At 43.0% G+C, this 23,716-nt stretch overlaps 1 protein-coding gene across 5 annotated transcripts in view; it reads right to left on the bottom strand.

Annotated features, from left to right (window-relative positions):
- Dclk2 (doublecortin like kinase 2) overlaps positions 1-23,716 on the bottom strand; it is a 150,226-nt gene that overhangs the window by 38,754 nt on the left and 87,756 nt on the right. For 3 of the 5 annotated variants that reach the window (XM_026384688.2, XM_077803182.1, XM_026384689.2), the window contains exons 3-5: positions 21,071-21,173; positions 17,505-17,606; positions 11,301-11,395 (exon numbers count right to left, since the gene is read on the bottom strand). In XM_026384688.2, the coding sequence (XP_026240473.2) occupies positions 11,301-11,395; positions 17,505-17,606; positions 21,071-21,173 (300 nt within the window). Of the gene's footprint in view, positions 1-11,300; positions 11,396-16,558; positions 16,610-17,504; positions 17,607-21,070; positions 21,174-23,716 lie in introns of all 5 variants that reach the window. The other 2 variants (XM_026384687.2, XM_026384690.2) reach the window with 1 other exon arrangement.

Genomic DNA, 23,716 nt, shown 5'->3' with positions numbered 1-23,716 from the left:
CCTGGTTGGCCAAGGAGCACAGGTGACAGAAAGGACCTGGCGTTGCTGTGTCCCCCACTTACCCCTCTGGCAACAATAGCTCCATTGTTGTGAGTGAGCAAGGAAAAGGAATGCACCAGAATTGCTCTCCTGCTAAGAACGTCTTATAAAAGATTCGAAAATAGCAGAAAAAGCAACAAGACTTTCTCAACTGCCATCGACGTCTGAAAGGGCCCCTGCAGCTGACGGGGTACGTTGGATGACGACCCCCAGATGTCTATGCTTTCAGCCAGGACCTCGTGTCAACATCCTACAAGAAAGTTCTTTGATAAGTGGATTATTACGATTTCTACAAGACTTAAGATTTAGAGAGGAATGTTAAGTGCTACCCTAAAAAGCTGACGTTTTGTTCAGAAATAGGCTTCTCAGAAAAGAGCAGCCCCAAGGGTTATTCAAGGCCTGTAGCACATGGGGGACCTCTGAGCAGAAGGCTAGATGGGATTTCATTTTCATTTTTTTTATTAAAAAAAAAAAGGAAGAACTTGAGCAGAATCTAGGAGGCATTGGTGGTAGCCAGTTAACGTCCTCAAATGTGTTTGAAGATGGCACCACAGTTCAGCTGGTCAGTGATCAACAGAAGGATCAGAAACATTTTCTAACAAGGTCCAGAAAGTGACATTTTAGGCTCTGGGGGTCATATGGTCTCTGTTGCAACTCTTCAACTCTGCAACTGAGCAGACAGAGACCATGTGCAAATAAATAAGTAAATAAAAAAACAAATTAGAAATGTTTTAAAAACAAGCACAACTGTGCTCCATTAATATTTTATTAAAAAAAATAAAATAAAAAACCCAGACAACGGGCAGAATTTGGCCAGCACAAAAAGTCCTCGTCTGCACGAACTTTCTCAGGAAAGCTTTTCCTGCCACATAAGTTTTACACTGTTCTTTTACACTCGAAAACAGAATAGCTTCAGGGTATGGTCGCTGCTATGAAGGGGCAGTTCTCTGCATCCATATTAGAACTACGGGGAAAACCTTAGAAAGTTCTATTGCCAGGCTGTACCCAAGATTAACTAAGGGTCGAGCCCAGGTTTCAGCCTCTTCTAAAGCTCCACAGATGATCCAATGTGCAGCCAAGGTGGACGACATCTGTGGAGCAAGTTTCTGGCAGTTATTGCAATTGATCATTCAGCTACCATGATTTAAGTTTTTTGTTTTTTGTTTTTTGTTTTTGTTTTTTTCTTTATTTGGTTTCATTTATTCAAGCCCCTGGGGGTTTGAACCCAGGGGCACTCAACCACAGAACCATATCCCCAGCTCCTTTTTTATATTTTATTTAGAGATAGGGTCTCTCTAAGTTGCTCTAGGGCCTTGCTAAGTTGTGGAGGCTGACTGTAAACTTGTTATCCTCCTACCTCAGCCTCCCAAGACATTGGGATTATAGGCGTGTGCCACTGTGCCCGACATGATTTAAGTTCTGTCACTTATTGAGTGTCTAAGCACTGCAAGTTATCTACAGCCAAACAATAACCTTTGCTTTGTAAGAAAAGGAAAGAAAGCCCCCTATGGTTTTGTTGAATGCCTACTTTGGGCCAAATCTCGAAATGAGTACTTAATATGAATTGGTTATTATCAGCAACTCCATTGACCAGTGGAAAAAAACAAATCTTAGAGATGTTAGGTAACTTTCCCAAATACAACAGCAAAGGTGGAGTTATAGAATCCAAAACCAGCTCTAACTCCAAAGTACAGGCACTTTTCAGCTGCTCTTACCCTGTTGTCCTATTTTCTAAGATCGCAAGAGAAGTCCTACTAGGTTATTGAGTAATTAAGGGATGTCACGAATTTCCAATTCACTGATCAAAATATACATACAGGCATATTTAGAGTATCTTCAGATTATGGCCAGGTGTGTGGCATACACCTGTAATCCCAGTGACTCGGGAGGCTGAGGCAGGAGGGGCGCAAGTTCAAACTTAGCTTCAGCAACTCAGTGAGATCTTGTATCTAATAAAATATAAAAAAGGGCTGGGGATGTGGTTCAGTGGTTAAGTGCCCCCGAGTTCAATTCCTGGTACAAAAACAAAAAAAGAGAGACTGTCTTTCCATCACATAACATAGTAACATTTCTGAAATTCATGATATACAAATTGATAACCTTATAACCTTTCCTCACAAAGTAGTTAAGAAAAATTTCTTCTTTAAAAAGAAGTATATTGGGCTGGGGATGTGGCTCAAGAGGTAGCGCGCTCGCCTGGCATGCGTGCGGCCCGGGTTCGATCCTCAGCACCACATACAAACAAAGATGTTGTGTCCGCCAAAAACTGAAAAATAAATATTGAAATTCTCTCTCTCTCTCTCTCTCTCTCTCTCTCTCTCTCTCTCTCTCTGTCAAAAAAAAAAAAGAAGTATACTGAAGATGGGAAAAATATCTGTGAAAAGATTGCTTCACTTTTGTACTTCATTTTTTTTTTTTTTTAACAAAAGCACCAATTCCATTAACTAGAGAAAGCAGGTGTAAATTACTATAAATGCTGAATTTGGAATGCATTTAAGAACAGAAAGGTCTGTTGTGGATATATTGGATTTCCGATCCTTTAGAACACTTTGAAGTACTTCAGTATGAGTAATGAGATATGAATGGAATCAGCACCAAAGGGTTGGTCACAAAGTGTTCCTACCTGCAGCCACCCCTCAGATTTGGTTTCATGTGACAAAATTAGTGTCATTTGAGATTTGTGGTTGGTTAACTGTGATGAATGGAATGCACTGTGCATGCGAACACAGGATTAAGATAGTAGCCCACTAAGTGGTCCACCAAGGGGCTGGGAGACTCTGCTGGCTTGTGTTTTTTTGTCCCTCAGAATCACTGCCACCTCAGGAGACTACGTGGCCTGCTGCATCAGCACAGGACCTTGTCACGTGCTAGTGAGACTTTCAAGTGAAGTGCCGTCTTACTGGCTCTTGCTCTAGAGACAGGTAGTATTATTGTGCTCCCCAGTAAAAAACAGCTGCAGGCTTTCACTGTGAGGTCTTACCAATTTCCCAGCACACCACGGTGGCAGGACAGGGACTTGCCTCTTCAGTTCCAACCGTGGAGTGGAGGCTACCACAGTCGGCCACTATGACAACCCCTAAGTCTTACTTCCCTCCTGTTACCACCAAGAAGAATTTCTGACAGCCCATACTCATGAATAAGGGGACCTTTAATATGAACTTGTGTTACTCAAGTTCATATCAAGTTCTTGCAATCGATCCAAGTGACACACTGATCTGCATGGCAAGCCCTCCCTCCACCTGCACGAAGGCGGGCATCAGCCCACAAGGGCCACTGGCCCCCAAATGCGCCAGATTCACTGAGTGACCACAACATGCAGCCCACTGACCTCAAATGGGGTCTGGGATTCAATGTTACGGCTCATTTTTTTCCGGAAACTGAAGCCTTCAGAATGGCTCAGTCCCTCCTTTTGTTTTGGTTTCTAACAAAATCAATTATGTTCAAAGATGAAGTCACCACCCAATGTTTGGGGGTAATGAAAACAGCATCAAAGTGGTCAGCGGCTTAGTCCTGAAGATTATTAACCAGTTCTAAATACAACAGAAAAGCCAAAGCTCCAGGGAGAAGCAACGACGTCGAAGGTCAGCGGCTACTGTGGATTTACATTTCACAGCTTCGAAAAGAAGTTTTCAAGTTCATGAGGTCAAAGAGTTACGTTTTAGCTCTGCCAATCAGGATGAGATACTGCCAGGGCTTTCATCGCACTTCACAAATCTAGGGGATCTTTCACCACCAGCAGACCCAGGAGACAGCATCAGATAAAATATCAGCACATCAGACAGTTTATAATCTCAAGATGTTGGCTAATGTTCCAAGTGTACTTTTCTCGTCCTTCTTTCAACCAACGAGAATGCTCACGGCAGACAGCCCCCGGGCAGACACCACAGCCTCCAAATGCAAGGCATTTATCCCTCCGTGTCCACAGATGTGCCCGTGACTCGGAGGCCCTTAGTTACGACCGCCTTAAAAGTCTTAAACTGGGACATGGATGATGAATTAAAGTGCAGGGGAAATGCTTTCTTCATCTGTCTGGCAGCCGATGACACATTTAGTACTCTTTATTGCCTATCCGTCCCGAAGAAAATGCTGTGATTTAAGCACAGTAAATATTCCTGCAGGGGAAAATGACCAGCTAGAAGGAAGGGACTCTGAGGAGCCCGGGAAGAGGAAACAGATCACAGGCCGAGGTCAAGGGGAAAACCAGGAAGAGGGGGATTAGGAGAAGAAAACAATGTCAGAGCGTGGGGTGGATTTGAAGAGAAGGAGAAGAAGGGACGGAGGGGGATCAGTCTGGAGAATCCAGGGCTGGAAGGAGAACAAAGCCAGGGGATTGATGGGGAGGGACTGTGACATCCTTCAAAGAGGAGGAGGATAGACAGGAAGTTGGGAGGACAGGTGGGGGGCAGGGACCGCCCAAGGCAGAGGTTTGGGGTGGCTGGTAGGTGTAAATGGAAGAAGGCTGGTGTGGCAGCCAGACTCCCAGATGGCACCCCCACACCTCACCCGATTTTCACACACTTAGGTCATGAATTGGCTGATGTCATGTGACTCCCGGGACATTAAGGCCTCCAAAGCTAGGTCACAGAAACCAGAGCTTCTCCATTACTCTCACTCTCTCTCATCATTTGGTTCAGGGGACACAGTGGGTTGCCATGTTCTGAGGATACTCAAGCCAACTTCGGGGGGGGGGGCCCCTGTGGTCAGGAACCAAGGCGTCGTCCTGCCCAGAGCCGGCTCCAACCTTCAGCAAGTGAAGGAGCGGCCCTGGAAGCAGAGCCTCCGTTCCCAGTCAAGCCTTCGGGCCACGGTGGCCCTGTTCTGCACTGTGACCGTAACCTCACGAAAAAGCTTGGTCCAGAACCACCCAGCTCAACTGCTCTGGAATTCCTGACTCCCAACAACCGCGTGAGAAGATGAATGTGAATACTGTGTTCAGCCGCTAAGTTTGGATATACCCTGTTTCTAATGGAATCATTTATAAGTCAGTAACAGGTTTGGAGTACGCGGAGAGGGCAGGAAGGCAGGGACAAAGGGTAGAGTTGGGAAGGAGGTCAGTAAGAGCAGAGCAGAGGACTCGGCCCCACCCTGCCTCCTGTTCTCCCCTTCCTCAGTGCGGTTCCCAGAAGCACTTCCTAATAAACCCACTGACCCTTAAACTCTATCTCTGAGTCTGCTTCACAGAGAACCTGGCCAGTAGTGGCCTGGAATCTGTATTTTCAACGAGACCCCTGGGTCTGCGGTCTGCAGCTTCCTGGCCTCTGGGAAGGCTACTCTGGATGCCTGAAGGCTTAGCACATTCACCTTTCTAAATACATAAAATACATAAGATAACAAAAGAAAAAAAAAATCCAGAGACTGACTTCTCTCACAATTACTTTCCTTCCCAGACATTACTGCACGCTAATCTTTGTGGAAGTGAGGCTTCCTTTGTGTGGAAACAGCCTGAAAAACCCAGGGTTTAGGGTAAGAATAAGGAGCTATTCTGAGTGCTTTCTCTGTATTCAACCAAGCTCCCATCTGTGCAGTGGGTCCTGTTCACACATAAGGGCACACGACATGACTTGCCCAAGATCACACAGTGAGTGGCCAAGCCAGGACCGGACCCAGGCACTGACCTCAGGGCCCTTGCTTCTAACCACCACACCATCCTGTGTTTTGCCTCCAGAGGAGGCAGACAGCTGAGCGCCAGGGGGCCCTGGGCATTCACCTTGAGGCCTCCAGAGCCGAACACTAGGGGGCACCAGTTCTACCTTAATCCTCTCATCTACATGAACCAAAGGCTTTTTGTCTTGGCTGCCCTTAGCAGTTTTTTTGTTTTGTTTTTTTAACTTCAGGGTGGAACATAATTTGTCAGTTTATTATTACAACAATCCTTTAAAAATACTTCCAATTTTTTTTATTGGTGCATTATGATCTATATAATACTAGAATCCATTTTTGTCCTTAGCTTAACTAGGGCAGGTTGGAACATTCACAGAAATTTTTAATAGTTAAATGAGGACAAAATAAAAATAAGAGTCCCCAGGAGCTGTGCACCCTTAGAGTGCAACTTGGCATGAAGTAGCCTCACTGCTCAGGCCTCGGGCTCGCCACATGCTGGACTGTGGGAGGCAGCCTGAGCCACGGCAGTGGAAGAGACTCCCGTCTGACCTGCAGAATGCTTCCTCCCCAGGTAACTACCTGGCCCTTCAGGAAAAAAGTCCAAACAAAAGCCCACACCTAATACCTAGGGAGTCGTTCTAGGGTAGAGGCTTCACTGGGAGCTGCTGGGTGACCCTACCCTTTAATAACTCATTTTGTAAGTTTTTGTTCTGACCATGTTTGCAATCATCTGTTTAACAGGCTGGCCTTGCTTTTTCACGGTGTCCTTGGACTGGGAATGCTCACAAGCACGGATTCCACTTTCAAATCCCAGTTATACTACTGTGCTAACAGGGTGGCTTCCGTCACAAGCCTGCCGTATAATATCGCCCCATATTTACGTACCCGATGCGCTGGATGGACCTGGACCACACTATGTGCGTTTCTAGCCTGTGCCGATCTTGACAATACTCAGCCCCATCCCTGGCTTACAAAGAAAAAAATCTGTAACCTTCACCTTTGTGAATTTTGTCATTTTAGGAATGTTTTATAGGGTTAAGTGAAAATGCTGGGCAAATGGTATAGAGTAGTTCACTTTGCAAGCTTCCATTAGATGCTATCAGCAAGCACTTCCCCACCAAGAAGAGCTGCCAATAAGCTCTCTCTCCCTATCTCTCCATCTCCCTCCATCCAGCCTCTCCCCACCCCAGGATTTCCTCCCTCCTTCCCCAACCCTCCCCTCCTGTTCCCTTTTCATTTAGTCTCTCATCCTTCTCTTATGCAGAGCAGCTGTGTGAACCCAGGGACTCAGCAGTGAGCCACCCCTCTGCAGGGACTCTCCTGGAGGACTCACAGGGCATATCACCAGCTTCTCCTAGGAGAGCCATGAAGCAGGCCCACCAGAGACACGGGAAAGTGCAGAGACCCCAGCCAGTCCCAAAGACCTTGAAGAAGTCATCCCACATCTCTGTAAAATGAGGACTCAAAGGTCTGAGAATGCTTCCAATTTTCACATTCTATGGCTTTAAGTACTAGTGTCAAAGACTCTCCTTTGACCAAAACTTTGTTGCTGCTCCTTTGCGTTTCCTGCTTGCACAGGCCTTGCCTTGGACTACCCTGTCCTTGCAGAATTCATTCTTAGCAAGAATCCTGCTAAACCGGCACGGTGGCTCCCACCTGCAGTCCCAGCACCCAGGAGGATGAGGCAGGAAGATGAAAAGTTACAGGCCAGGGCTGGAGTAGAGTACTTGCCTAGCAGGTGTGAGGCACTGGGTTCGATCTTAACCACCACAGAAAAATAAAATAAATAAAACAAAGATATTGTGTCCATCAACAACTAAAAATATTAAAAAAAAAAAAAATCCTGCGAAGTCAGTTTAGGGGAAACCTCCCACCCTGATATCTGACCTTCATATAACTCCCTGGCCTGCATTTACCAAGAATGCTATCAAGTCAGTCTAGCCAGAAACCCTTTTCCTTTGAGGCTTCCTCTTAGTAATCTATCCCATGCCCCCACCTTGTTCCCTTGATATAAATCCCACTTGTCCTTGCTGGAGGAGGGGTTGAGTCCAGTCTCTCTCCCTGCAGGACCTCCAACCACCACTGCCTGCCTTACCGTCTTTAACAAAAGTCAGGCGCACTCATTTTTTCCTTTAACACTACTAAGGCAAGGCCAAAGTAATTATAATTGGGGTTGCTATGGTTTGGCTATTAAGTGCCCCTAAAAGGCTCATGTGGTAAAGGGCTGCTCTCCAGGGAAGTGCTGCTGGGAGGTGGTGGAGCCTTTAGGAGGCAGAGTCTAGTGAGAAGTTCTCAGGTCACTGGGGGTGTACCTTCACAGGGGACTCTGGTCCCTTCTTTTCTGCTTCCTGTTCCTGAGGTGAGCAATTTTGCTTTCCCACATGCTCTTGTCACAATGCACTGCCTTGTCACAGACCCCATAGCCATCAGGCCAACAGATCATGAACTGAAAACTCCAAAACTGTGAGCCCAAACATACCTTTTCACTTTATATGTTGATTGCCTCTGGCATTTTGTCACCGAAACAGAAGGCTGACTAACACAGATGTACAACTAACTCTCAGTTATCCTGACACCTTTTAGTTTTAGTTTTAAAGAATATTAAATACTTGGTCACCATCCTATTTTTTTAAGACTCCCACATTCTGTTAAAAAAAAAAAAAAAAAAACCATTCCCAATTTGAAGCTTTACTTCCTCTACTGGCTTTGGTCCAACCCCTCAAAGAACATGATCTTTAACTGCACATGGATGGGGCAGAGTTGTCTTCTTCACAAACATAGTATTATTAAAAAAAAAAAAAAAATGAGTACCTTCTAGAGAGAGGGTGGCTGCTTTCTATCTTTTTTCAATGAGCAAACAAAAGTGGCATAATAATGTGATCAGAGAGTAAACATCACACCACCTTATTTTCATTTTTTTGTTCAATGTCTCCACCAAAATACAAAGCTATCAGAAATTCATACAAAGTGGGGAAATCGTGATGGAACATCAAATTCTGCTTACCTTTGATATTACCTTACTTAATTCCTAGAGAGTAACACTCACATAGTTAAATAAATAATAAATAATAAAAACCTCTACCCAAAACTGTGTCCCCAAAGACAAAGACACGAGAATCCACGCCTGCCCACTAAGCCTGGCTTGCTTTGCCGGCTTTTGTAAACTCTCTGGTTCTTTGGACAAAAAAAGATTATCTATCCCCCAAACCATCACAGCATCTCACGAGGATAAATAGTTCCTGCCCCTGAGAAACAGGCCTCCTCTGTCAGCTCCCCCTTAATTGATCTTAATAGGCGACTGTAAATGAAGAGGAAGGGGGAAGCACGGGCCTCACACACGATCATCATCTGTAATTTTCCATTTGTAATGTCCCTGAAAAGAAAAAATAATGCCAACACGGGCAGATGTGAGTGATGTCACAAGGACACCAGAATTAGGGCGTTGGGTATAGAAAAGTAACTAGACTATCTAGATCTGCTTGAAGAGGTTTTCTTTTTTAAGTAAATTTTTTCTTTTTCTTTTTTCTTGGAAGTTTTCATGTCAGTGAAAATACAGAGATTGTTGAGATGTGCGACGAAACGGAATTTCATTGTCTGGAGGCGTCTGGCACTGTGGCCGAGGGCTCCGTGCGGCAGACTCACACAGTCTAATACTGAAGGTAAATTTGGTGATTCTAAGTGAGGAAAAGGAATAGAGTCCCCAGCTTCTTCGCTTTTGGGCCCCCCCTTTTTGACAACTATAATCCTCATGTTTTAAGGTTTTGTTTGTTTTTTTTTTTAAATCAATCATCCTTACTTAACAGATGAGAAAAAGAAAACCCAGAGGAGGTGTCACAGCTCACAGTGGGAAAGCAAGGGGGGGTGGTGTCATGGAAAGACCACTACTCTTTATTTCACTTATAATCTCATTTTCAATCCTGACCAGTAATGATACTTCCCTTAATCAACCAATGATCTATCTTACTCTCTCCTGTCCTCGATAACTAATCCCGAGCACTTCCTGTGTGCTATATTGGAGTTACTATAGAAATTAAGATACTCTCAGCAGAGAAGAACCGTGTTTTCTTGATGTTTCAGCAATAACACCCTGTGTTACCATGTTTCAAACACTCCCATGTATTTTCACTCCATATACGTTTGTGATCCCCCGTGAGACTGTGTGTGTATGTGTGGAGCCACATGGGCCACAGTGTTCGTACATCTTCTCAAAGTGTTAGCGGTCCAGTCCTGACGCTGTCCCGACTGTTAATAAGTAGCACCCAATGACCTCGTAGCAACTGCAGAAAAGGACAGTCTTGGGCTTACAGTTGAGAATGGAGAAAGAAGATGTTAGCCCATTAACTAATGGGTAATAAAAAAAAAGGGGAATGTGGCCAAGACCCAGGTAAGCAAGGACAATGGGGCCTCTCATGTTGGACACATGCAGCCCTAGATCAAAATCACACCCTGCCAGGGGAGAAACATGAATGACTTCTGCCTGTGGCTCACTGGAAAGCTCACAGTGCCTCAGTCCAGGTTTACAATGACCGGCACTAGGAGCCACTCACTTTTTTGCATTCATGATATAACAACTTCCCTGGGAATCTTAGGTGAGCATCATTCACGTTCATGGGGACATACACAGCGTTCCCGGGGCAGCACAAGCCAGCCCTACTGACAGGCAGAGAAGGTGACCTTCAGAAGACGGGGAGCCACAGGTGCTCTGGTGACATCAGGCTGCCAGAGGGTGAAGGGCCTTTACCCCTTTCATTTACATTCTTCAGCATCCTTAAAGAACAGGAAACATCTTGGACCATATTTGAAGTGCTTAGGAAACCAACTTTGGAGACTGCATTCCTAATAATGGTATCTCTGATATCAACCAAACACCAAGGGAATTGAAGTTATTTACACACACAAACATGGCTTTGCGTATACTTCAGTATTCTAGAGCACTTTACCACACAGTCTGATTGTTCCTATAGGGAAACATCCAATGTTTCACCCCAATAATTTAGAGCTATTTTATCAGCACATTTTATAAATTATTGGGATCTATTAAACAACAATTAAACTTGACAAAATTCCACAAATTCAGTTTGGCCCATCATTCTTCTTCTTAGTTTACTGCCTACTTAACAACCTGCTTATTATGTTGTTGCTCTGTACATTTTTAGGTCATCATAGAAATAAATCTTAAGTGTTGACTAAGTTTCTCACCAAAAATGAACATTTTTTTTTTTTTGCATTATCACTTGTGGGTATAGATATCAGAATTTCACTCTATTTTAGGTTTCAATAAAGTCAAATTATGGTAGCCATATTGCAATCATTATTCAAAAATAAGATTTTTTTAAAAAAAGAATTATGATGTTCTCCAAGGCTTTACCATTGCAAATCATTTTAACAATAAATGGAAAATAATTGTATTTTACCACATTCTGTTCAACCCTAACCACAAGCTTGCATTCTCATTTTGGAGAGGAGAATACTTCTGTGGAGAGAAGTTCAACAAAATTACAACAGGACACAGCATTTAAAGCCAGATCTTCCTGGCTGCAAATCCAACTTCCATTTTTAACTTGTTATTGTACTCAAACCCCTAAACAAATTAAAGTATTACACTACACACCTTAAATATAACAAAATCACACAAGCATACCACATGTTCTATTTCATACCTTTAATCCTCTGAAACTTCCTGGGCTAGTTGGAGAAGAACTGGAGGATTTCGTAGATTTAGGAGTAGAGAGTTGGCTGCTGGGAGTTCCATTAACTGACCATGAGACAACAAAGGAGATGGAAATCATCAAAACCCAAAACAATCAGACCCTGTAAAAGCACTAAGTACATGCACAATACAGCTCCAACCAGCTCAAAGCAGATAGCAACTCAGCAAAAAAGCAAAAATAATGTATTGTATTGCATTACAGACAAAGGGGAAAAAAAAGGACAAGAAGTAAAACTAGAATCATTTTCAATAACAATTTTCCAGCAGGGATATAAACAAATATATAAGACATGATGGAATTGGAGGTGTGACAACTTATCCATATATCCCGCCTGCCAGAAAAGATAAATGACGGGCAGTTCCGTCTGCAATGGATTGATTACCTTGAGGGCCCTTCCATGACCTCCAGTATCCCCCTCTGTCTGGGTACCTACCAACCTGAATGACCAAGAAGTTCCGGGGCTCCCCCAAACAATTCCACCCTAACCCAAGCACATTTTCCAAATATATTCCCTTTTTTTTGGAAGGGATGCTAGGGATGGACCCAGGGCCTTTACATATGCAAAATGCATCCTTTACCACTGGGCTACACCCCAGTGTATCCTTAATGGAAAGGGTCGTTTTCCTTGCAATATTTACTTACAGCCTTCAAGCAAATAAAAGACATTCTTCAGCTTTCTTTTTATTGAGGCGAGTTATTTCTAATGCCTTCTCTTTTTTTTTTTCATACACAGCTTCATTTCCCCATTTTTTTTTTAGCAAATCTTGTTCATTTTCTATCCAGTCCCTCCAAACCTCCATATACTTCATTGGTAGAAATCTCAATTTAGAACCTATGCTAGGAAGAGTGTGGCCACCACCGTCTTCAAAGGAAGGTTCATTTGCAGATTCTGTTCTACAGAATGCTGACCAAACCCTTCAATACCATCCATGCTCATTCCTAATCATACCAGCTCCATCTATTTGTGTAGTGATTTCACAAAGCTGATAGTTAACATCTAGAACTCGTATTTTTTTTTTCCTAAGGACTATTTACAATCTTTTATTATTAATCTCCAAAACTTTTGCCCAAAGTAGATGAAAACTGCCATTGATGTTTATGGAAAGAAAAAAATCCATCTACCTTTCTTTTCTTAACATGTGGGAGGAGACAACTATTATTTTAGATAATAAATATAATATAGAAATAAACTATTTTAGATAAAAGTATTAAAAGTCAAATGCAGAGGTAAGTGCTGACTTAAAAAGTGAGCACCAATCCTGAGGAGAGGCAGAAATTCTGGATCAAGAAGTATTTATGATGAGATAAATCACCTATAAACAAGGAATCCATGTTTATGAAATCATATTTGTTTACTGTATTGCTCATTTTAAAAACTCAGTAAACGTGACATTTATTTCAGTTATCTTTAAATTTCCAAACTACAATTTCTTTAAATTCTAAACTATTCATTTAGTTATCTAGATTTTCTTTAAAAATATATGTGGTACTTAGAATAAGAGTACCACACAAGTAACCACACAATTGAAAACATTTGAGAGTATTTAGCCAGGTGTGGGAGGCGCACACCTATAATCCCAGCTATTCAAGAAGCTGAAGCAAGAGGATTGCAAGCTTGAGGTCAATCTAGACAACTTGTCTCAAAATCAAATTAAAAAGGCTGGGTGTGTAGAACAGTGGTAGATGGCCCCTGGATTTGATCCCCAGTATTCCAAAAAGAAAAGGAGGGGAAAAAAGTGTTCAACAGGGCTGTGGTTGTAGTTCAACGGTAGAGCACTCGCCTAGCATGTGTGAGGCAGTGGGTTTGATTCTCAGCACCCATAAAAATAAATAAAATAAAGTATTATGTCCGTCTACAACTAAAGAAAAGTATTTGACAGTCCTTGTTATGGACTGAGGATGTGGCTCAGCAGTATAGTGCTTGCCTGGCATACATGAGGCCCTGGGTTCAATCCCGAGGGTGACAACAAAAATATATATGTATAAAAACAACAAGAAAACATCAGCCCTTGATATTTCTCAATTTCAATTGCTGTTCTTTTAAAATTTTCCTTTAAAAAGTATAGCACAAAGGATTTTCTTCATGATTTTATAATGGAGGATACAGGCCATCATGAATGTGCCCAGGGTATAAAATGCACATCAAGAGTGAACCTTAGGGCTGGGAATATAGCTCAGTTGGTAGAGTGCTTGCCTCGCGTGCACAGGGCCCTGGGTTCAATCCCCAGCACCACACACACACAAAAAGAGTGAACCTTAATGTGAACCTCAGACCTCAGGTGACAATGACCATGTGCTAACACACCCACCAAAAAAATGGTGGGGATTGATGATGGAGGAGGTCCCGTGTGTTTGGAGGCAGGAGAAACACAGGTAACCTGCATTTTCTGCTCGATTTTGGTGTCAGGTTAACCTAATACTGCTCCAAAAAATAGTTTCTAAATTAAGAGGATTCATATAAAAAAATGAGATTATTATAGGTAATAAACTAGTAACTTGCTGTGAGCTGAGCCTGAATTTTACTTTTTTCCCCAGTGCTGGGGATTGAACCTAGAGCCTCAGGTATGCTGGCAAGCACTCTACCATTAGCAACATCCCAGGTCTTTTAATTTTTATTATTTTTATATTTTAATCTATTTTTTTAAGACAGGAACTCAGTAAGTTGCTGAGGCTGGTCTTGATCTTGTGATCCTCCTTCCTCAGCCTCCAGAGCAGCTGAGATGACAAACACGAGCCACTGTGCCCAGCTATTTTAACTTCATCCCACATAACAAACTGTACAGGTCACCGGTCCCTAATCAGCTTTCACATTGGGACCAAAGGCCTCCTTGAAATGGTGATAGAAATGGGACTAAAGGAAAAATTTTAAAAACCAGTTCTTGCACATTACATCTCTCTAAAAATCCACCTGTGCCTAAGCCTTTTTTTAAAAAATGTTTTTAGTTGTAATTGGACATCATTTTATTGATTTTTATGTGGTACTAAGGATCAAACCTCGTGCCTCGCAAATGCTAGGCAAGCACTCTACCACTGAGCTACAACCCCAGCCCCTGCAAGCATGATTTCTTAACAAAACTTACTGCAAGGGACTTAATCCATGTCATACCTACATGTACATACTTTCCCAAAATAATTCTCATCCTAAAAAGATACTAGTCACATGTAGCCCTCTCCGTCTTCAACAGCATTTGGAAGGTCCTGGAAATATTCACTAATGAGTCCTTAATCCCGTTACTTTCACAGTCTCCTGAGAGCTGGGGGAGGTCAATGGAGCTCTGGACACAGGTACGTGGTGCCCTTCCCATCACTGGTACCTTGTACACTGCTGAAAGGTGGGCAAGGCCAGCCCGCATCTTCACAATGCTCCTATTCCTCACTCTTTCCGATTTTCTCCTCAAAAATTTATCCTCCTCCCTTCAACTTATGAGGTAAAGAGAAATTTGGGAGGCTTTGTTGTTTATTGCTTTGCTCGGAATACTCTCTATCTTGATGGACTATGAAAGATTCCCAAGCAAAAACATGGATTTTTTAAGACTTAAATTATGGTAACTGCTAACCCATTTATGTTGTCCACATTAACATCCATGTGTTCATAACACACTGTTTTAGATGGTTTGATAGGGTTTTGTTGAAGACTGGAGTGGATCGAAGATTTCACTGGAAGCAGCACTTCTGTTCCAATATCATGTTTACAAAGCTACTATCTCTGTTTGAAATTCCAATTAGTCCTTTTCCTTTCTGGGGGGTGGGGGGATGGGGGATGAGACCTAATTTGTCCAGGCTGGCCTACAACTCCTGGCCTCAAATGATCCCCCAGCCTCAGCTTCCCAAGCCACTGGGACATATAGGTGCACACCACTGTGCCCAGCTCCCCTGGAGTTTTTTAAATAGCATCAGGTATTCCAGAGCTAAAGTGGTCAGCAATAGCAAACGACACTGCTCCCGTCACTGTGGCCTCTAATAACACAAAGCCCTCTCCCTCTTGGTGATGGAAAACAGGGAGAAGGCACTGCAGGGCTAAATGCAGCAGCTTCTTTCAGAATCCCAGTGAAGTGCCAGCGGATGACTTGGGCTTTTGGTCGTCTGACTGCAGTGAGTGCACTCTCTGAATCGGTATCTGAGACCGCCTGCCCTCTGAAATGTGATTTTAAAATCTCACAACTTTTACCTACGAGTTTGAGGCCTCCTCTATCCAAATATAGATTCATTTGAAAATTTCATGTCCTGGAACGTTAGTGTTCCTTAATCAGCTTTTAAGAATTCCAAACTCAAGTTGAAAAGAATCATTTATGCAGTTATGAGGTCTGCAAAGCAAATGCAGCAGTGAGACATTTGTAGTTCAGTGTGTTAATTTTCCTCTTTGGACCTCAGGGGGGACAAAACTGAATTAATTATATCTGATTCTTGGACCACTCTCTCTAATTATACTGATGTGATAAATATCTGTAAACATATCATCTAAAACAAAACCCAGGAATCTAACACTAAGTCTAAATCTACCATATTACTTGCTGAGGTCATCATACTTATGCAAATTTCATATTAGCTTTCTGAGTTTCAGGATAGTTTACAGACAGCCTGATGCAATTTAATATAAGGTGAATGACAGAGATCTTTGGTAAAAATACTCAAGGTGCCGGCTGTCAGAGTGTGTGGAGCCTGTAACTTTATGAAAATCATTGGTTTACAACTAGAAAGACCACAGCACTGCCTCCTTGTGTGCACAGGAAACACCTCACAGTCCCACTCTGCTGGCAAATGTTACTATCAAGTACTTTGAACTCTAGGGTTTTAATGATTCCTAAGTGCTTAATCCTGGTGGCGGGGAGTGGGGCAGGGTTGAGGACAGAAAAGTCCGATTGCTTCTATGGCAACTTTTGTATCTTCAACAAACCTCATCAGCCTATTTCAGTAACAAAAAAAATTCCAAAATTAACTAGAAACAGAGCCCCTTGAGGGGACCGAGCCTCCTCCATCACTCCGAATTCCAGCCACACAAAGACAGGCAGGAGGCACTGTGATCACTGGCTGTCACTGGACAGAGGGGGCCACAGCGTCCTGCACCCTGTGAAGCATCTCACGCTGCCAGATGCGCACGGGAGGAGGCCAGACACACTCATGGAAATGGAGCAAAAGGAAACAGAAATGGAGCAAAGACAGAAACGGAAGCCCAGCAGAGCGACACAGCCATCGTGATGGTGGCTCACCTGGGGACTTGGCTGCAGAATAGGCACTGGAGTGGTGGCCTCCCCTCCTGACTGCACACACGCAGTGTACACAAAGCAGGAGGAGACAGCAAGAGAGCGGTTATTCAGCAGGTGTAAGGTGCACATGAAAGAAGGGTGAACAGCCTGCCCCAAAGAAGGTGAGGGAGGTGCTGCGGGGGAGCCCCAGGGGGCGGGGAGGCCCAGGCCTTCCAGAGCTGGGTGCTCAAGGTGGTCCACTGATTCCATTTGCTCCTGTGCTACATCCACCCCGCCCCCATTCAATAGTTTTTCATGATTCTTCCCTTAGTGGGAAGTGAAACAAGCAAAATTATTCTTAATTACTATAAACAAGCCCAAAGAACCAATCTAATGAGATATTTATGGATATTTTTTATTGTTTAAAAAATGCCAAAACAGTCCAAATTATGACATCTATGGGCTTAAGACCTGGAAGAAACTTAATTACAGAGAAGTCTGATTCTTAAACAAGTACAACTTTCCAACAATGGTCTTGTTACTATCACATGGCTGGATGAAGGAAAGACCACTGAGATTGATCAAGTAAACATATTTGTGTGTGCATCTGGGTGTGTTACAGTAATAAGAGGAACGTTAAGAAAATAAATATCCATAATTATTTAGTACAAAATTAAAAATGCAGTACACTGTGGTCAAAATGTAAATAAATACCAGAAAAAGATATATATATATATATAAGGCTATTCTTGAGAAAATGTGTCAGAACAAAAACACTTCTCTCAGGAGACTTACAACTTTGGAAAACAGATTTGACTTTGGGACTTTAAGATATTATCTATATGCTGTTCTGGACCCTTGGCTGTACACAGCCTGGCAAAGACTACCAGCTCGTGAACATTAAAAAAAAACAAAACGGAAGGAGAATGACCTGCCCCTTCTGTGCATCCACAACTTTTCTATTAAGTACCTGAAGCTGGTGATTTGCTGCGACGAGAAGGCCCAGGGCTTTTGGATCCTGAATATTTAACGGCTGAGGCGCGAGAATAAGATGATTTCAGGACACGACATTCTAGACAGAAACAAAAGTGCACAAACTAAAGCAGGGTTCCACATTGGCCAGAGGCATATCATATGTGACTATAGTTTTATGTCTGTAACGATTATGGGACGATTTCTCTATTATTGTTAAAGCTTTTTTATGGGGGGGGGGTACATGCTGGGGAGTAAACCCAGGGATTCATGCATGCTGGGCAAGGGTTGTACCACTGAGCAACCCTCAGTTCTGCTAAACTTTAATGTACAAAGCAACTGCCCCAAACGTACACCTGAGGTTATCTTCAGTTCCCAAACCCCAGTATCCCGCTAACTGGAAACACAGAAACATCCACAGCTCATCCCCACATGTGCAACATCCTTTATAACCAGAAGCACTGACCGGCAGAGACTAATTTTATTGTCCTCTCCAACTCCTTGATGACCTTATTTGAAAGGCTATGGGATGCTAACTCAAGGACTCTTCCTGTCTTATTTTCCCAAAGTGTGAAGCATTAAAAGTGAAAATAGCTTTAAACAATAACTTAGGTCTTTCCATAAATTGTCAGTGTTTGAAGTACCAGAACTAATTACAGCTAACATAATCACTTCTAATTTGAATAACTAAGAATATGGGTTTTGGAATCGCATAGATTTGAGATGAATCATGGATTTGACATTTACTAACTGGGAGACTTTGGTTATGTTCCAATAAAAAAAGTCAAATAAAATGTTCTCAGTATTTTTCTCTTTTCTACTTTTCCCTAGTTGGAATAAGAATAAAATCTGCTTCACAGGCTTGTTATAAGGATTGAATTAGATAACATTGTCTACACTGTAAAATACTTCAATTTATGCAGAAATATTAAAATATGGGTTAGTTTTAATCTAAACCCTAGGGGCAGTAAATTAACATGTGAAGTACACTAATCAGAAAAATACACACCAGGGGAGGTTAGTTAGCATTTGAAAGACTCTAATCAAAACCTCATAGGAAGGGTAGCTACTTCTGCTTGGCTAATTGGCATTGTGGGTGTTAGAAAGTATTCCTTGTTGAAAGGTGCAGTGTGTGGACCAGTTAGAAACATTTTAAAGGCGCTATCACTCTTATGAGCAAGGATATGTCAATATTGAGCCAATAACTTCAGAACTACACTTTGGGCGTAGGAATCAGAGCTTGTCCTGCGTCCAGCTCTTACTAGGGGATCTGTTACTTGACCAAGATTAGGTTAGCTGAATTCCAAGGATCTTTACTGCAAGAAATTGTTAGAAGCCTAAAAAGACAGTTAGGACTTCAAGATCACAACACAAGATAAACAACTGATTTTTTTTAAAAACTCCTTGCCTCCTAATAAATGCACTTGTGGTGAATCAGGTCTGAGATTTGCTTTCACTGCAAAACCTTACCATGGAATGGCATGATATTTTCAGCGACAATAGCAGCAGAAGACATATTCTCTAGCATGTGACAGACACCCTAGCTGCCATGACATGTGAATTCCCTTAATCCTCACTAAGCCTTATGAAATTATCATTATTCTCCTCTCTTTGGAGCAAGTTAAGTAACTAGAAATTGAGAGAAGAAATCAATAGTTCTCACCTACCTCTTACTACTGGAAGCCACTGATGGCCACCAACAATGAAGGATCCAACCAGCTCAGATAAATTTACAACATGCACCCAAAGCAGAGTACAGTGTCTGTACACACACAGGAACAAAAGTTCTGTTGCTGATATTATCCAAATACACTTCTCTTTTGAAATACTGGGGACCGAACCCAGGGGCTCTACCACTGGGCTGGATCCTTAGCCCCCAACCCTGGTTTTTACTTTTTTGAAATAAGAGTGTAATGGTTTAGATATGAGATGTCCCCCAAAAGCTCCTGTGAGAGACAAAGCAAGAGTCTTCAGAGATGAAATGATTGGGCAGTGAGGGCCTGAATTTACCCCCTAATGGGATTAACTGGGTGGAAACTGTAGGTAGGTAGGGTGTGGCTAATGGAGGTGGATCCCTGGGGGGACGTGCCTTTGGGGTTTATATTTTGTGCTTGTTGAGCCCTCTCTCTGCTTCCCAGTGTGTTGTCTTAAAGGTACTTCCTTCCACCACACTCTTCCACCATGATGTTCTGCCTAACCTTGAGCCCAGAGGAATGGAGCCAGCTGTCAATAGACTGAGACCTCTGAGCCCCAAATAAACTTTTCCTCCTTTAAAATTGTTCTTGTCAGGTCTTTAAGTCACAGCAGCAAAAAAAAAAAAAAAAAAAAAAAAACCAACTAAGTCTTGCTAAATTGGTAAGGCTGGCCTCAAACTTGTGATCCTCCTGCATCTGCCTCTAAATTGCTAGGATCACAGGTATGCAGCACCATGCCCAAAGACACTATCTCCTAGAACATATCATTTAGTTTCAGTGTCTTGACTTTCAAAATGACTGCTATTGACAAAGAAATATTATGAAATTAAAGCTAAAATGGAGGAAAATGTAAAATATAGTTGACAATTAAATGAATATCTCCGTCAACCGCCATCTCACAGGAATAAGGGAAAACATTATCAGCAGAGATAACACAAATGAACATCATCTACAATTAAGGACCTTAGAGTGGTGTCACCAACCTAAAGCAGGGGTGATGCTCCAATAGAATACAAAACAGAAACCCTTTAAGAAATGTGGTAGAGGAGAAAATCAAAACAGAAAAACACAGATAAACCATCCACACATGGAAATTGATACAGGATAACAGGAAAGAACGACAAGAGATTACGACCATGTCAAGTTTTAAAAAGCACATGTATCCCTATTTATTTGGTGATATATTTCTCTAATTCTGAATTGTCACAACCCCTCAATTGGAAGTTGTCTACCATTCATTATTTTCAGAGCCAAATTTCCTCACGTATAAAAAGCAGGAATTTATCTCTAATTTTTTTTCCTAACATTTTATGCCTGGGTAATTTTGCCCTATTTAAAGAAGTTGACTTCACTATTAGCCAAATCAATCATTATTACTGTGATAGGTTTAGAATAATTAAGACTATAAAGCCCTATTCCTAGAACATTTGAAATAACCGAGATAACTTCTATTAGATGAAAACTCCAAATACTGGCTAAAATCAAGAAAAAGGGATCTTCTAATTTCACCCACAAAATATCGCCCCTCCCAGGAAATAGATACACAAAGCGTGTTATTGTTTCTCTTTCAAAGTTGCAACCCAAACAATGAGGTAAAAAGAAACCTCAGATCACCGCTAGTAACTATTTAGTTATTTTTTATTTTTTGTTTGCATTTTGAGACAGTGTCTTGCTGAGCAGTCTAGGCTGGCCTCAAAGTCCCAGGCTCAAGGGATCCTTCTCCCCTTCAGTCCCCCAGCAGCTGGGACTCCAGACGAGAGCCACCGAGCCCAGCTCATCTTTCCTCAACACAGTGACCTCTTCACATGTACCAGGTGACTAAATCCCAAGCCTTCATTCCCGAGGTTAGAGACAGTAGGAGCTGCCTTACCGCTGTGATCCAAGACAAAGTCATCCTGGGCGTAACGGAATTTTTCAGGTCCACAGGCAATAAAAACATCATCATCGCCAAAAAAGTCCTGAAGACAAGTAACCTGAAAAAAAAAAAAAGAAAAAAAAAATCACACCCAAGAAATCAGAAATATTTGGGGAAAAAAAAAAGTTAGCAAAATGGAAAACATTTTCTAGCCTCACTACAGTACTGCGACTGTAGAAGAGGAAGCTGCTCAACATCACATCACACTCCCCACACCAGGCCTTCACGAAGCACTTTCCCGCACACTCCCGACCCCAGACCTACACAGCAGAGGGCTCCTGCAGACCTCGGTGCTCCTGTTGGACAAGTGAAGTCAAGCTGCACTGGGAGGCCAAGTGATTTTTATAAATTTTTTTTAGTTGTAGATGGACACAATACCTTTATTTCATTCATTTTATGTGGTGCTGAGAATCAAACCCAATGCCCCCCACACGCTGGGTAAGCACTCACCACTGAGCCTCAACCCCAGTCCAAGTAAGTGGGGTTTTTTTTCAGGGTTCCTCAATGGATGGTGGCAGAGCTGGAGTGGCTTTCAGTTCTAGGGTTCTTTTCTCTTCTGTCCTTCCCCTTCTAACACTCCAGTTCCCTGCTGTGTGACCTTGGGCATGACTCTTCTGTACCTCCAGTACAATGCCTTGGGTTGTTCTGAAGATTAACATATGAAAACTGCTCTGGGACTGTGCCTGGTATATGACGTGCTGGGCCTGTTAACACCCATCTCTATCACGGCCAGGATCCCATGAAGGTAGTGGGAGTGTGGCTTCAGTGCTCTTCCAAGGCCCTAACCCTAAATGTGAAGTCTTCATTACATACTCAGCTTTCAAAAGTTCTCCCCCTCTGTACGTTATCAGTTCAGACCCCAGAGAACCTGGATTCTGAGGACAAATCAACCCATTCATTCCAGTACTAACAACTGGAACCATCTTTCAGGGCTTTGGACACGGATGGGTTCTACTTTCACCTGTTTTTTAAAGGGACGTAAAGGGATTCCTTCTGTAAAAAGCATTCCAATCCCCGTAAAAGTTTTAACAAATTGCTTTAGTACTTAGAGGGACAGAGCAGTCTCAATAATCCTGTATGTCTTCATCATCAGCTTTTAATTGGAGGGGAAAAAACAACACCTCATTATAGAATCAGAAAACAAAGCTCCATGGAGAAGAAACTACATAAACTCTAGATGACTCAGGTCACAGTATTCAAGTGACCCTAATGATGCACCCTGCAACACCAAAAAGTTGCACAGACCACGGGTAGAGCAGACATGGGCGGACATCGCTCACTCCTCCCCGTTCTCACCAAGCAAGACCTGGCTTCTGTGCTTCACCGAATCTCAGCACAGGCCACACGGCATCCGACGCCCTCAGGAAGAACCCTCTGGTTCTAGACTGTCCATACGTCTACTCTTGGTTCACATGCACCTTCTCCAAGCCTGGACTCCCGCCATGGCCCTCCCCCCACACCGGCCCCCAAGTTCCCCAGCTCCAGCTGTTACTACTGTTCTCAGGTTTGGTGCGCCCAGTCTCCCACAGGCACCAGGGCGACCACACACCATCTGCAACCCTCAGTGGCTCCTTCCTTGATAAGACGAGGTCCTCCGTGGGCACGGCCTGCTCACCCCTCACCCGCGTCTTTGCCGTTTCTTTTGTTCACTCCTAGTCATGTCAAGCCTACTTGGGTCCCTATCTGCACAGTGGTAGGAGGTGTTTTCTTTCTTTCTTCAACAGCTTTATTGAGATATGATTCACATACCGTACAATGCACCCACTCTCAAGGTATTTAATATATTCAGAGTTGTGCAACCAAGACCATGATCCATTTTTGAAATTTTCACTGCCCCAAAAAGAAACTCCATGCCCATTAGCATGATGCCCTTTCCTCATGCCCAAGGGCCCATAACCTTTTTTTTTTTTTTTTTTTTTTTGATACTGGGAATTGAACCCAAGGGCATCTCCAACACTTTGAGACGGGTTCTAAGTTGCCCAGGCTGACCTCAAACTTGCGATCCTCTTGCCTCAGCTTCCAAGTTGCTAGCATTACAGTCGTACATCACCATGCCCAGTTCCACAGCCTACTTATACCTCTATGAACTTGCCTATTCTAGGTATTTTATATGAATAGAATCACACAGTATGTGACAGTTGGTGCCTGGCTCCTTTCACTTGGCACACCTTCAAGTTCATCTGTGTTGGAGCATGTTGCCGAGCTTTATTCCTTTCCATGGCTAAATAATACTCCATCGTATGGATGAAGCACATTTGTTTGTTATCCACCCACTAGGTGATGGACATGTGGGCTGCCTCCACCTCAGTGCTAGCTCTTGCCACCATGCTGTCCCTCAGGCTTGTCTGATGACCATTTAAACCATGAATTCTGGGTGGGCATGAGTGTTTCCTATTCATGATCCCCTAGGGCCCAAGAGAGCTCTGGCTTTGCTGTAGACCTAACCCCTGTCTGCTGGATGAACTGAGGTGTAGCAAGGGGTTGCTCCTCTTGAACCCGAGTACAAGACACAGATAACTTCTCCAAGGCCAGGGGTACCACGGCTGCGACCTTCATGACCATCATCGCCTCCCAGGTTCGGGACTTGATGAATCACCACAT

This window comes from Urocitellus parryii, chromosome 10 (assembly GCF_045843805.1).
Source record: "Urocitellus parryii isolate mUroPar1 chromosome 10, mUroPar1.hap1, whole genome shotgun sequence".
Classification (NCBI taxonomy): domain Eukaryota; kingdom Metazoa; phylum Chordata; class Mammalia; order Rodentia; family Sciuridae; genus Urocitellus; species Urocitellus parryii.
This window is presented reverse-complemented; position numbering and strand designations above follow the sequence as displayed.